General features: G+C 50.2%; 1 protein-coding gene across 1 annotated transcript; it reads left to right on the forward strand.

Moving 5' to 3' along the window:
- The first annotated feature begins 2171 nt into the window (after positions 1 to 2171).
- CLEC4F (C-type lectin domain family 4 member F) lies at positions 2172 to 13898 on the forward strand. The gene is made up of 7 exons (XM_052649553.1): positions 2172 to 2247; positions 3066 to 3182; positions 3485 to 3580; positions 5556 to 6674; positions 11586 to 11737; positions 13036 to 13154; positions 13754 to 13898. The coding sequence occupies exons 1-7, from the start codon at positions 2172 to 2174 to the stop codon at positions 13896 to 13898; spliced, it is 1824 nt and encodes a 607-aa protein (XP_052505513.1).
- The last annotated feature ends 1224 nt before the right edge of the window (positions 13899 to 15122 follow it).

The raw sequence follows: 15122 nt of genomic DNA on the forward strand, positions 1-15122 counted from the left end.
TTGCTCTCCCGGCCTGGCCACAGTAGGAGGCACATTCGGCCTGGCTTCTCTACCATGGAAGCTGGGCAGTGGGCTTCTTGGGTGGTGCTTGGGGCCCTGTGGGAGGCGGACTCCAGCATTAGGGAAAATGCTGCAGGAATAGGATGTAAGGGCTGAAGGTGAAAATGAGAGAAAGCAACACAATTTGGATGGAACAATCCATTTACAAGGTAACTGGCATCTCGTAAATGGCCCACTGGTGAGACAGGGGACAAACACATAATTAGATTTTTATGTGTTCAAGAAAATGTGATCCATTTCAGTAAGACAATAACCCTCTGAAGTGACGGGGGAGCGAGCAGCGAGAATCTACCATCGTCCTCAGAGCTGACTTCAGGAGGACTGCCTTGACCAGCCAGGGTGGCTGTTGATTCTGCCCAGTCGGTCACCCCACGAGGGTGGGGACTTGGGGCTGCACAGCGCCCCTGGCACACCTCACTCCTAGGTCTTGGCCCACAAGCACAGGAGCCCCCGACACAGTGTTTGTTTCTCCTGGGAGTTGCAGGTCTCATCACAGAGCGGCACTTTGGCTTACATTGCAGTTTGGTGGAGTCAGTCCTGAACCTGATCAGCTCAGTGGAGCACAAATCCAATCACCTAAGGGTGAGATCTTGGATCAAGCTGGGTCCTATTTGGTATTTTCTGACATAACTTCTGACACCAGATATGTGGTGTTTTCTGCTGCTGCTGCTAAGTCGCTGCTAAGTCGTGTCCGACTCTGTGGGACCCCATAGACGGCAGCTCACCAGGCTCCTCCATCCCTGGGATTCTCCAGGCACGAACACTGGAGTGAGTTGCCATTTTCTTCTCCAATGCATGAAAGTGAAAAGTGAAAGTGAAGTCGCTCAGTCGTGTCTGACTCTTCGCGACCCCATGGACTGCAGCCTACCAGGCTCCTCCGTCCATGGGATTTTCTAGGCAAGAGTACTGGAGTGGGGTGCCATTGCCTTCTCTGGGTGTTTTCTGAGACCAACCAGTTCTCTGACATCAGCTGAGTGTCTACAATTCAATTCAATTCTGACATTCAACCATTGAGTGAGTTAGAGGCTCAGTCGCACGAGACAGCTCCAGCTTCAGATACCTCATGCAAGCAGGGTCTCCAAGCAACCATACTTCTGCCCAGCAGACTGCAAATCTGGGGGACTCCATGACCCTTCCCAGCTTGATAATTCACTAGAATGACTCACAGAACTCATGAAAACTCTGTACTTACCATCACAGGTTATGGTGGAGGATAAAAACAAAGAACCAGATGAAGAGGAACAGAGGGCAAGGTGCCGGGGGGGGACCCGGAGCGTGGGGGGTTCTCTGTCCCCATGGAGTAGGGGTGCAATACCCTTTTGGGTAGGTGGGTTTGTTCACCAGCCAGGAAACTTCTTGAAGCTCTCCTGCTGTTTATGAGCTCTTATAACCCAATGAGAGAGGTGAGGGATTAAGTCTTTCTAAGACTGTCTCCATCTAGAAGCTATCTAGTGGTCGGAGTCCCCTCATCAGCATGAATGCAAATGTGGTTTTAAAGGGTTAGTTTTGGATAACAAAAGACACATTTGTCACTCAGAAAACTCCAAGGCTTTTAGGAGCTCTGTTCTAGGGACTGGGACAGAGACCAAAGAAGTGTTTTTTATTCTGCTATAATCCCTTTCCCATCATGCCCGCTGTGAGGTCCTGAGTGGGCAGAGTCATCTCAGTCCTTTCTGTGACTTGCAAACACCTGCTGCGCTGAGCCAGCCTCCTCCTTACTGGCCTCCCGTTACTTAAGAGAGTCTGAGGCTGGAATTAAGACTCAGCCACGGGTCACGAGGATGTTTTTCTATGCAAAGTTGAGAAGGAATCCCTAACTCCATTCTAAGTGGCTGGTGAAAGGTGTCTGTGACTTTGGGGCCGAGGCTAGTGTTTGAGGCTACCATGGAGCGCAGGGGTGGGGAGGCTGGGGCTGAGGGAAGAAGGAGGATGGGGGAGGCCAACTGGCACTTGGGAGCCCAGAGGGGAAGGGCCCAGATGGGGCACTTCTGCAGAGTCAGCAGCAGGGGAAGGCAGAGTTTGTAAGGACTGACTCGGGAGCATATAAACCCATATCGCAGCTTCACTTCCCCACTGCTGGTTCACAGCGTGGCGGGGAGCTGCTCTGGAGGATGAAGGAAGCAGAGACGAGAGCTGACTCGGTCCACTTCTGCACAGACAACCAGAGTGTCTGCCTGTCCTCCCAAGGTGAGAAAACTGGGGCCTCTGCCTGTCTTCAACACGGAGGGTCCGGCCTGCTGGGCCCTGGCCCCCCACCATCTTCCTCAGCCCTTGCCTGGCAGGCTCAGCACTGGGTCGGCTTCCAGAATAAACAGGTGGGGCTGCAGGTGGGTCAGGCAAGGACAGAGTGCCTATGGCCTGCATCGAGGCTTCGCATGAAATCTCCCCTGACCCTTTTCCCTGGGGGCTGGCAACCTGGCAAGAGAAGGAGAGTGAACAATGAATTCAGGGGGACCTGGTTTGAAACCCCATTCCTGCATGCTGGGCTGGCCCCATGAGGCCTCAGGGAATCTGAGCTGTGGTCTCTCCGTTCTCTGTATACTCAGCCCGCAGAGTCTCAGGCACAGCCCTTCTTAGGACATCCATGCCAGCTTGTGGCTGCAGCAGCCCCCAAGGGCTGTGAGTGTCGCTCCGGTCAGGATTCTCGCAGCAAAGCTGGCCCTGAGCCGCTGAGGTCGGGGTTCCTGCTGTGTGCCTCCCTCCCCCATTCCCTCCCTCCTTTCTGCTTTCATTCAAACAGTACCTTTGTTGTCTTCCATTGTGCCAGGTCTGTGCCCTGTGCGCGCCCTCCAGGCTTGGGCTGGTGGTCTTTTCTGAGCCTTCTGTTGCTACCACAGCTTCCATGAGCCCTGGCGCACGTTCCCAGGCACTCATTGCCTTTCTCCAGGGTGGGCAGGACAAGCCTTCTCAGTCCTATAGGACAGGACAGGAGAATAAGGCTGAGGGGCTGCAACTGTCCAGCCCACACAGCAGTCTCCTCCTGGATCCTGGCTTCTCCCCTGCAGGACTGGACCCCATGGCAGTGGTTCCTGCAGCCCCCAGGATGCCCAGGCGTTTGCAGGCCACCCTGGCCTCTTTGGGTGTGTTTTTGGTCTCCTGTCTTGTGGCTCTCTTCATTGTGGGTAAGCTCCTGGGTGACCTGAGCCCCACTGATTTTCTCTCCTTCCTGCACACAGGCCCCAAAGAGCCCTAGACACCCCCTTCTACTCCCGGGGGGGTCACTCCACTTCCAGTCCCAGGCCCAAACCAGGGCTTTCCTGGGACCCAACCAAGGTTGTTGTCCAAGGGGAGATTCCCAAGAGATGAGGCCTGTGAGGGGAACTCTGAGGGGGTTGTGGTGCCATCTCCTCCACCTCCTTCTGGAACCCTGACTGAGGGTGGAGCAGCCTGGGGATTGTGCTGATGTGGGAATGGGGTATCTCAGTTCTACAGCACCCAAGACCTGCACTGGAGACATCTGCTTACTTCCAAGAGTTTCTGGGAGACAATCATACTGGGCAGTTTCTCAAGGAACCCGACTGTAAGTAGCTGCAATGGGGGAGGGGAGGGAGACACGACCTTGGATGCTCAGACCCCAGGACACATTTCTTCCTCCTCAATGTCCTCAGGCCCCTAAATGGTTTCTATTCTCCTCAGAGAAAGCCAGTATCTTTCTTTTCAATGGCTTTTTTTTTGAGGTACAATTGACACATAATAAAGTATATGTATTTAAAGCGTACAACCTAAGTTTTGACAAATATATAGATGCATGAAGCATCACAATCAAGATAATGGACATACTCGACCTTCTGCCCCCAAGTTCAACACTCCTGCCCTTGGCCATCCTGCCTCTCTCCTCCCTTCCTTGTTCCCAGGCAACCACTGATCTGCTTGCTCAGATACAGATGGCTTGACTTTTTCTAGAGTGTTATATAAAAGGGTCTAGAGTATGTACTCTTTTTTTGACCTTTCTCAGTCGTGTGATTTACTAACTTTTTTTTTTTTTTTTTAGTCTATGGCTTCTCTTTTCATTCTCTTAACAAGATTTAAGTTTTGGTAAAGTCTGATTTATCCATCTTATCTCTTTTATGGATTGGCCTTTTGATCTGGCATCTAAGAAATCTTTGCCTATACCAAGGTCACAAAGACATGCCCTCAAATTTGCTTCTGGACATTTTATAGTTTGGGGGTTTTCCATTTAGGTCTATGATTAATTTTGAGTTAATGTTTTGAATAATGATGCAAGATATGGACTGAAGTTCATTTTTTCTTTTTGCAAATGGCTGTACAGTTGTTCCAGCACCCTCAGTCGAAAAAGTTATCCTTTCTCCTTTGTATCTTTGTTGGAAACCAATTGTCCATATTTGTGTGCATTCTCTCTTCGGTCCCATTGATTTACGGCCCTCCTGGTCTTACCTCAGCACAGCGGCTCAGGTCTGACATACCTACTTAGGCAGGGCTTTAGAAGTCGGGCAGGAATCCTCCAGAAAGGGTCTCTGCTTATTCGGGTCCTTCTCCCTGTTTCTGAAAGGAGGCTGGAATGGGCGCCTCATGCCGTGAAAGTCTGAGCTCATATTCTAGCTCCTGGGTGCACAGAGGGTGCAGCTGCAGAGGGTTTGGTGGGATGCTGCAGTTTCCTTGAATGACGCAACGACCAAAGCCTCCCACTTGGGTCTCCCATATCCTCAGTGGTTCTATAGGGACCCTTGCACTATGTAGCACGGGAGGCGCCATTGCAGTTCAGGGTTCTGTCTCATCGGAGGACTTCCACAGAGCCCTGTACACTGAGCAGAATACTTCCTCCATGGGTACCTATTTCATTTTGTTTCTGTTTTCTTCCCCCCGTGGATCTGTGATCAGAAAATGTTTGTGGCCTACATAGTTTTTGAAGTGAAGTGAAGTCGCTCAGTCGTGTCCGACTCTTTGCAACCCGTGGACTACCCCACCAATCTCCTCCGTCCATGGGATTCTCCAGGCAAGAATACTGGAGTGGGTTGCCATTTCCTTCTCCAGGGAATCTTTCCGACCCAGGGATCAAACCCAGATCTCTCACATTGCAGGCAGACGCTTTAACCTCTGCACCACCAGGAGGAAGTCACAATTGTGAATCAGAGGCTTCATGCTTGGTGTACAAATATAGCATCGGACTAAACACGGGTTTGATTCGTACCTGTTGTCTTTCCATAATGACCTATTAATATCTAATGGTGAAACTTCAGTTGAATTAAACATCGACAGCTCTCAGTGATTTAATCAGTTATTTTCAAGTTCAATTACAATGGCAGAATAATCCAGTAGTCAAGTATTTCAATCCTTCTGCTTCCTGGTTCACTAAATAGACCTTTATTTTGTTTTTGGCTTTACATTCTCAGGTGGTCCAGCCCCAGGGCCCGGGTGGTTATAGGCTGCTTGAGGAGAGCTCAGGGTTGTGCTGCAGACATTTACCTTGGAGATTTTGAGAATGCTTCCCTACATGACGGGCCTCTTCGGCTGCTTTCTCCATTTCCTCCCTCCAGATTCCTACCACTCGGTCAGGGTGGCGGAGTTCCAAGAGGCTGTCCAGCTGTTTAAAGGACACATGGAGAATGCCAGCACCTGGAGCGTGGGGATCCAGCTATTGACGTGCAGAGTAGACAATGTCAGTTCTCAGATCCAGATGCTCAGCGGTGATCTGGAAAGTGCCAGTGCTGACATCCAGATGCTAAAAGGCCTCCTGAAGGACGCCAGTACCTTGAGTTTCCAGACCCAGGTGTTAAAGAGTTCCTTGGAGGAGACTACTTCTAAGATTCAGAAGCTACAGGGAGATCTAGAAGAGGCAAATGGTTCAAATTCCCAGATCCAGAGTTTCTTTAAAAGCAGTTTGGAAAACACTAGCATCGAGCTCCTTGTGTTAAACAGAGGCTTAGAAAATGCCAACATGGAGATCCAGGTGTTGAAGGCAGGGTTAGAAATGGCAAACGCTGAGGTCCGATTGGCAAACAGTAGTTTAAAGAATGTTAATGCCCAGATCCATGTTTTAAGAGGTAATCTGGATAGTGTCGGTGATTTAAGGGCCCACCATCAGGTTTTAAGGAGTAGTTTGGAAAACACCACTGCTGAGATGAAGAGGTTAAAGGGAAGTCTGCAAAATGCAAATGCTTTAAATTCTCAGACCCAGATCTTTATAAGAGGCAGTTTAGACAACACCAGTGCTCAGATCCAGGTGTTAAGAAGTCATTTGGAAAGGGCTGGAGGTGAGATTCACTTGTTAAAAAGAGATTTGGAAAATGTTACCGCCCAGACCCAAACAGCAAGCAGTCACCTGGAGCAGACAGATGCTGAGATGAGAGTATTAAAAACAGAGCTGGAAAGTGCCATTGCCTTAAGTTCCAAGATTCAGGTGTTAAATGGTCTTTTGAGAAATGCCAGCCAAGAGATACAGACTTTAAAACAAGGAATGAGGGACGCCACAGCCTTACAGTCCCAGACCCAAATGTTAGAGAGACGTCTGCAGGAGGCCAGAACTGAGATCCGGACGTTAAAAAAGGATTTGGGGAACACCAAAACACTGACGACAACAATCCAGGAGCAGCAGAGAAGCTTGGAGTCCTTCCGCACAGCCTTGGCTTCACAGGAGCAGCTCCAGAGGACCCAAAGTAAGTGCAGGGAGGAGGCTGGGGAGGGCAGAGTCTCCTGTCCCTTCGGCCTTTTGCTGATTTCAACATGTATGCCCGGGGGAGTGTGGGTGCTGGAGAGGGGCTGGATCCAACTAAAGGTGATGTAATCTCTGCTTATTCTCTGACCAGAGTGACAAAACCTACATCTGGGAAACAAATGCGATCTGGTGTATAATAGGGACAGAGTGTGCTAGCAGGGCCAGACAGCCTTATTTCCAACTTCTGACTAGCCCAGATGCTGTGGTTTTTCTCAAGTTGTTCACCTTCTCTGAGCTTCCTTTTTCTCACCTGTAAAGTGGGGAAAATAATACTTGCTCCCCAGTGAGGATCAAATGACTTAACACATAGAAGCATTTAGCAAAGTACAGCATTCCTGTATACATCTGACAAAAATTTCCTGAGGCCCTAGGATGTGTCAGGATCATAAAGATTAACAAAATGCCCTTGAAGCTTATAGGCGGGTGGAGCAGCCTTGCACAAAAGGCCTGAGTGGGGCAATGTTGGGAGTAGGTCTAGAAACTGGGGGGTGGGGAGGAGCAAAAGAAAGGACAAGAGGGGTCTTCTCAGGGCTGATGTCCTCTGGTGCAGACAAGGAGCTTCCAAGGAGGGAGGCAATTTTCTGGAGGATAAAAGATCAAAGATGCTTCAGTGGGAATCTGGCCTTTGAACTGGGGGCTGAAAGATGAGTAGGTGTTTTCCCAGCAGATAGGATAAGGGAACAGCAGGTCACAGGCATGGAGGTGTGAACCATGAGGTTCAAGGAACTTCTGGCAGTTCTGTCTGACCGGACCACGGCCAAGAGGGCCACTGGGGAGACACAGGCTGAAAAGACAGCAGGTAAGGGTCAGGGCAGTGGCTTTCAAACAGGGAATCACAGCATAAAATTCATTTTATATCATGTCGCTTGTTGTTCAGTTGCTCGGTCATATCTGATTCTTTACGACCCCATGGACTGCAGCACGCCAGGCGTCCCTGTCCTTCACCATCTCCCAGAGTTTGCTCAGACTCATATCCATTGAGTCAATGATGCCCTCCGACCCACCTAGTTATAATTATGTCTCTCTCACATACACACGCATTTCAAAAAGCAAAGCTTTTACCACGTGAATGCACTCATATTTTACTGTCTAGTCTCCAAACTCCCTCTCCCCGCAATAACTTCAACAAAATCCACCAGTGGGTTGATGCTGGCAGTTGAAAAAACACTGTGTGAGAAAGGGAGGCAGCTCTGCAGAGACACCAGCTAGACGCGGAATGGCTGAGTTTGGGTTTCATCCTTTTGGAAATGAGTATTTGCCGGAGAATTTCAAGGAGGCTGACTGGATGGGTCTATAGACTGAGACAGGGAATAGAAGGAGAAGACAAGCTGTGAGGTTTGAGCATGTTGGATCTGAGATGCCATGAGGGTGTTCACGCAGCCATCACCCGTGGGCTGTCGGGGGGGTAGGAGAGTGGTCCTGCTGCAGACAAAGATGCGGGAGCCCTGGGTACGCTGGTTCTGGTTGTGGCAGTGGGGATGCAGGAGTCTGCATGAGATGAGATGCTGCGTGAGAAGGAAGCTGAGGGTGGAAACAGGAAGTCAACTTTTAGGCGGCAAGTAGGGAAAGAAGTGCTTTTGAAGGAGACTGGAGAAGGCAGTCTCAGAGGCAGGAGGAGAATTAGGAAGTGTGCAGCTGGAGAAGTCAAGGAAGGAGAGAATCTTGTGAACAGCGTGGCTGGTTCTGGCAAATGTCTAAGGGCCCCAGGTAAAGAACCAATAAGCACCCACTAACTGGGCAGTTAGCAGGTCATTGGAATAAAGTTTCAGTGGAGAGTTGTATATGGCCTGAAGGCCAGACCACAGTCAGTGGGAAGTGAGTGAGAGATGAAGGTGCCCCAGTCCTTCAAGGGCCTTGGCTGAGAACAGAAGATGAGGCTGAGGTGAGGGATATGGGAAGGTAGAAGCAGGGGTTAAAAAACCAGCTGTGCCACCCATACTTATATCTGAAAACCTACATATTAATTGTAGGTGTGGCAAACATTGAAAAAGAGAAAGATGAGAATATGACAACTTGTGTTCCTGTAAAAAGTCTCTTGAAAAAATAACCCACTGCTAATATTTTGGTGAAATTCCTTGAGAGGGCTGGTCTAGATTAGGCTAGGCTTGATCTGAGGGTGAGACAAAGGCGCCTGCAAACGGGGAGAAGATTGAAGAAGAGAGAAGAAGAGAGTAGGGGAGGGGTCGGGGAGACAAGGTTGGAACCTGGGAGAGAGAGGAGAGAATGGAAAGCACAGCGGAGGGACTGGCCTTGAAGGGCTGGCGCGGCACATGAACCTCTGAGGCTGGGAGCGGAGGAGGTGTGGAAGCAGATGTTCACCCAGGTTTGCAGATGCGGGTACAAGACAGCGAGGGAGCAGATATTTAGTGATGTCTTTGTAGAGTAAGAGGTCCCTGGTCAAAGGTGACAGAAGAGGGAGAGAGCTGTGAGGGCGGGGGCCATTTGGAGCAACTGCTGGAATATGCGGCTGACAAATGAGGGGCTTCGGAGACAGAACTGAGGGCCCGCTCTGCTGTTTCTCTCTCTCCCCGTCTGTCTTTTGGAAGCCTGGAAGTCTTCCCTTCTTGACACATCTCCCATGCCCCCTACTGTCCTCCCCACTCCCTCTGCCTTGCTCCTGCTTTGGTAGGGATGAATGTTTCTCCACCTTGGGGACACACTGGAATCACCCAATGAGTTTTTATAAAACTGAAGCCTGGAACCCACCTCTAGAACTCTAACTTTTCTTTGGGAGGGCAGGCGCTTGGTCTGAGATGCAGCCTAGCATCAGAATTTTCTTTTAAAAATGCCCTAGGTGGTTCTAATGGTCAGTCAGGGCTAAGAACCATTAATTTTTTTTTTTCTTAAAGGGCCAAACAGTTGATGTTTTGAGCGTCTGGTTAAACAGTCTCTGTTGCAATGATTAAGCAACTGAAGACCATCTGTCAACTGAAGGGCATGGCTGTGTTCCATAGGTATACGAATTCTGTAAAGTAACTATCCTTCAATTAAAAAATAAATAACTTTAAAATAAAACAAACTTCATTTGTGAAAAGAAGCTGCTGGCAGTCTGTAGTCTCCCAATTCTTGGTTTGGACTGCTGTTTCTCAGACTTTGGAGTGTATCAGAATCACCTGGAGAGTGTGTTAAATTGTCAAAAAACAGTTCTGAATTCAGCTAGGCTGGAGTGAGTCTGCGGAGAAGGCAATGGCACCCCACTCCAGTACTCTTGCCTGGAGAATCCCAGGGACGGCAGAGCCTGGTGGGCTGCCATCTGTGGGGTCGCACAGAGTCAGACACGACTGAAGTGACTTAGCAGCAGCAACAGCAGGGGTGAGTCTGAGAACTGGCATTTCTACCAAGCCCCGGGTACTAATGCTGGTGGACCTAGGACCACACTTTGAAAAACCCTGGTTTACACACTCACCATCTGTCATTCAAACATTTGTAATTGTGTTGTAACTGGTGTCTCTGGTCCCATTAAGACTGCCTTCTTCCTGTTCAGCAATTGCACCATCTCGAGGCAAATCTGAGCAAATTACGATCTTTCTTCAAAGCCCTCAGGGTTTCCCACTGTTCCCATGAAGAAACCCAAACTCCTTCACACAGGATGTATGGTCTCGCACTGGAGAACCTGTCCAAGTCCATCTCCCATCCTTTGTGCCCTGACTCTGTGTGCGAGCATGCTCAGTTGCTTCACTGGTGTTCAACTCTTTGTGACCCTGTGGACTGTCACCCTTCAGGCTCCTCTGTCCATGAGTGGATTGCCATGCCCTCCTTTAGGGGATCTTCCCTACCCAGGGATCGAACTTGCGTCTCCTACGTCTCCTGCACTGGCAGACAAGTGCTTCACCGCTAGTGCCAGCTGGGAAGCCTGCGCATGGGCCGTAAAGCCCTTGAACAGGTCAGGCTGCACCGTGCTGTTTCACACCTTTGTGCTTTTGCAATGACTCTCTCCCCCGCCTGGAATTCTCTCCTTGCCCATCTGGCAAACTCTTCCTCGGTCTTTGAAGACTCAGCTAGTCTTTGAAGACTAGCTTAGATCCTCACCTAGGGTCCTTCCTGAGCCCTGTTTCCAGCCCAGCTAAAGGAGACCACACCCTCTTTAGTGCCTCTAACATGCCATGGTTTCCAATCAATGCATCTTCAATACCATTTTTATGTCTGTCTCATTTGCTGGACAGTAATTCCCTTGAGGGCATGATTCATGTCTAATTAATCTTTGTATAAAGGTTCCTGATTCATAGAAGTTAAGGTATATTGAATAAAGGAATACACGAATGAATGAGTCTGTTTTGGCACCATTTCAAGGAGCTGTGATTAGGAGGCTGTTAACAGAGTGTCAGGACAGAGAGGGATGAAATAGCTTAGGGAATCAGGGCTTGTGCTCATAGGATGAGCCATTAGGGTCTGAAATTGTGAGGTCAGGCAAACGAGGGGATGACAAGGTCCCAAGTGTGGTTCTTGGTGTGGACAGCTGAAGTAGATGGAGATGAAGTCAAGGGAATGAGTGAAGATACAGGATGGCTGTGAACGCTCCCAGGGAAATGAAGGGGACCAAGATGCAGGGGACAAGCAGGTGGTAGCAATGAGTTGGGAAAGTGAGTAGTATAGCTAGGAAGCAAGAGCCCTGAAAGAATATGGCCGGGTAGCAGAGCTGTCTGAACACCCCTGGAGTGATGGAGCCAGATGTCCTGAGCTGCTCCTCTGCTCTGTCGGGTCATGGGCTGGGGCTGCAGCCTCCCGGACTGTGGCCCTGTAGCCGAGGGCATCAAGCATTGCAGGGGCTTGTGACCCTCAGCGGTCAGTCCCCGGAGGGAGCAGGATCTGCAGGCAGCTCCCAGTTCTCTCTCCTTCCCCACCTTTGCTCCAGATCAGCTTCTCCTGCTGTTCCTGCAAGGCGGGAAGTTCTACAGTGGGAACTTGTATTACTTTTCTTCTGCCAAGAAGACGTGGCAGGAGGCTGAGCAGTTCTGTGTGTCCCATGGAGCCCACCTGGCCTCGGTGACCTCGGAGGAGGAGCAGGTCAGAGCTGTGGGCTTGGGGTGCTGCTTCTGGGACTGACGTGGGGTCAGGGGCTTTGCGCTTTGGCCTTCCCCTCTTGGAGTGGGCATGGCAGTCCTTCACATCTCCTCTGTCAGTCAGGGAGCAAATATTTATTGAATTCTGATGAACATCTTGTACTGGAGGTATAAGCACTTACAGCAAACCCAATGTCCTCAGTGAATGAGGGAGACCCCAGAGGGGTCAGCAGAAAGGAAGGGCAGAGGGAGGGGTACTAGGTAACCGCCCTCAAGGTGCTGGGTACCTCCTTCCCTCCCCATTCCCTCATCTTCCTCTCAGGCTTCTTCTCTAGCTGTCAATCTTGATTTCAATGTCAGTTCATCTCATGGCTATGTAAGGCTCATGAGCAGACAATCCAGGCTTCTTGGGAAGGCCAGACAAATGTATGAGTTTGAGGCCATAAAGACAGCTGAGCACTGAAGAATTGATGCTTTCAAACTGTGGTGCTGGAGAAGACTCTTGAGAGACCTTCAGACTGCAAGGAGATCAAACCAGTCAATCCTGAAGGAAATCAACCCTGAACATTCATCGGAAGGACTATTGTGGAAGCTGAAGCTTCAACACATTGGCCACCCGATGCAAAGAGCCAACTCATTGGAAAAGACCCTTATGCCGGGAAGATAGAAGGCAAAGGCGAAGGGGACCTCAGAGGATGAGATGGTTGGATGGCATCACTGACTCAACGGACATGAATCTGTGCAAACTCTGGGAGATAGTGAAGGACAAGGAGGCTGGTGTGCAGCAGTCCATGGGGCTGCAAAGAGTTGGACACAACTTAGTGACTGAACAAAACCAACAAAGGCAACAGGGCACCAGAGTGGCCCGTATGCCAGATGTTCTTACCAGAATTTACTGAAGGTATTGACAAGTGCCCACTCTACGTTTGGCCAAGTTTAACTTACAGACATACCCATCCCTTGAGGTTTTCCTGAGACTGTTCTTTTCCGTCTGTCAAATGACATGCTATTTTGTAAAGCGTGTCTTGAAAAACCATGGCCAGGTCTGTCTTTGTCCCAGGAAAGCCACACTCCTCCTCAGGTAAACATGGAAGAAGCTGAACTTCCCCAAAGTGACCTGTCTGCTGCCCTAGCTCTGGAAAACCAGGGAACCCATGGCGGGGGGTGGGGGTGCAGCTCCTGGAGAGTGGGCTTCATGCCGCTGGGACTGGGGAGAGCACGGCATGGATTCTTCTTCCACGTGGCCTGGTGAACAAGCCCCTCACACGAGCTCACTGCCATGATACTGCCTTTTCTCCACAGGCATTTCTGACACAGTCCACGGGTTCTGTTTACTACTGGATCGGCCTCACTGACCGCGGTACGGAGGACAACTGGCGCTGGACAGATGGCACAGCATTCAATCGTGCCAGGAGCCGTGTGTGAGTCCTGCCTCTGTCTGGTGCTGTCTCAGGCGCTGTCTGGGACAGGGCTGCCTAGAGACTCTGTCTTGCGTGTGTATCCCTGTCCAAGAAGTGTTAGCACTGTGTGTGATCCATGTGTATGACGTGCATGTGTGATGTGTATATAAGGTGTGTGTATATTTGACTGTGTGGGTGATGTGTGTGGTGTGTATATGATGTGTGTGTACACCAGCATAGCTGTGATCCTTGCCTGGACCCCTTCACAGGGGCGTCAGAATAAGATAGGTCCTGGGGCTGGCAGGCACCCTGTGACTGGGTCTTGCTGGTTTGGATTTTTTTTTTTTCTTTGCCTATCCTATACCCTACCACGTAGGCCTGGGCCCGAGGGGCCTTGCCCCCATCTGAAAGCACTAAATATGAATTCTGGTGGGGGGGACTTGTAACTTTAGACATGCTTCCCATCCCTCCATTCTCAGTAATGGAGGACAACCTCAGCAAAGCCGTCCTCAGAGCACCTGGGGCCACCAGGGGTTTAGGGACCCTTCAGCTCCTCATGCCACAAGCAGGAGGAAGGGGCACTTCCTTCATCAAGCAGAATGAAGCCCTCTTGTTGCCAGGTTTTGGGCTGAGAATCAGCCGGACAACTGGCAACACGGTATTGAGCGGTCAGAAGACTGTGTCCAACTGCAGCGGAAGTGGAATGACATATCCTGCTCCACTGTCTCCCCCTGGATCTGCAAGAAGCCTGTGAGCCAGCTGTAGCCCAGGGGCAGGCGGGACTGAGACCCTTCTCCACGACGCCTTGGGAGCTGCTCAATCAACTGGTTCTCTGGGGCCTTCCATTCAGCCTTTGCTTTTCCTGACCTGTCCTTTGGAAATAAATCTTTCGAACATGTTCACATCACATGACCTAGCATGACCAGCAGCTTCTCAAGAAAGAAAAAGAGATTTGTGTCTCTATGTCCCCTTGGCAACCAGTGCAGGCCTGTCAGATGGCGGCTCCTTAATAAATACTCCGATGAACCAAAGTTTGGACTTGTCTCTGCGACAGCCACCAGGCTCACTTCTCCCTGCTTTGTTTCTTCTTCCCTCAGGGTCCTTTCTGTTCTGAGATAAGGACGTCTTTGTTTAAGGGCTTTACTGAAAAAAAAAAGGGAAGTCGCTCAGTCGTGTCCAACTCTTCGCGACCCCACGGACACCAGGCTCCTCCGTCCATGGGATTTTCTAGGCAAGAGTACTGGAGTGGGTTGCCGTTTCCTTCTCCAGAGAACTTCCTGACCTAGGTCGAACCCAGGAGTCGAACCCAGGTCTCCCACATTGTAGACAGATGCTCTCCATCTGAGCCACCACTTGATCTTAGCCAAAAGGCCAAGAAGCGATATAGCTAGGCCCTTTCAGTTGGTGTGTTACAAACAGCAGAGTTTTACCACGAACTACAATGACTGATCAGCAGCACATGCTCCCAGAAGTCACAGCCGCCCAGGTGTTCCCGGCACTTCCTTTGCTGAAATTTTCCAAGCCCTTTAAAGTCACTCCCCAAACTCGTTTCTCCCGGGTGGCTGACTTTACTTGTCTTCAGACTGTTAATTCTCAGGGATGTTTCTCTGACTTTTCTTGCCCCCATACACCCTTCCAGGGACTCAGCTTTCTGCCAAGCTCAACTTAGAATGAGAATTTCTAGCGCAAATATTTTGCCTCAGATACTGGGGTCCTATCCTTGACATGGCCAGGGAACCCAAGACACGTTTCTAGAGTTCTTTCTCTGCATTACTCTGCATTACTTTATACTCTGGCCTTTTTAGGTATGTTCATGGTCTCCTGTCTTGTGGCTCTCTTCTTTGTGGGTAAGCTCCTGGGTGACCTGAGCCCCACTGAGTTTCTCTCCTTCCTGCTCACAGGCCCCAAAGAGCCCCAGACACACCCCTTCAATTCCCAGGGGGTCACTCCACCTCTAGTCCCAGGCCCAAACCAGGGCTTTCCTGGGGC

Source organism: Budorcas taxicolor, chromosome 11, assembly GCF_023091745.1.
Source record: "Budorcas taxicolor isolate Tak-1 chromosome 11, Takin1.1, whole genome shotgun sequence".
Taxonomy (NCBI): Eukaryota; Metazoa; Chordata; class Mammalia; order Artiodactyla; family Bovidae; genus Budorcas; species Budorcas taxicolor.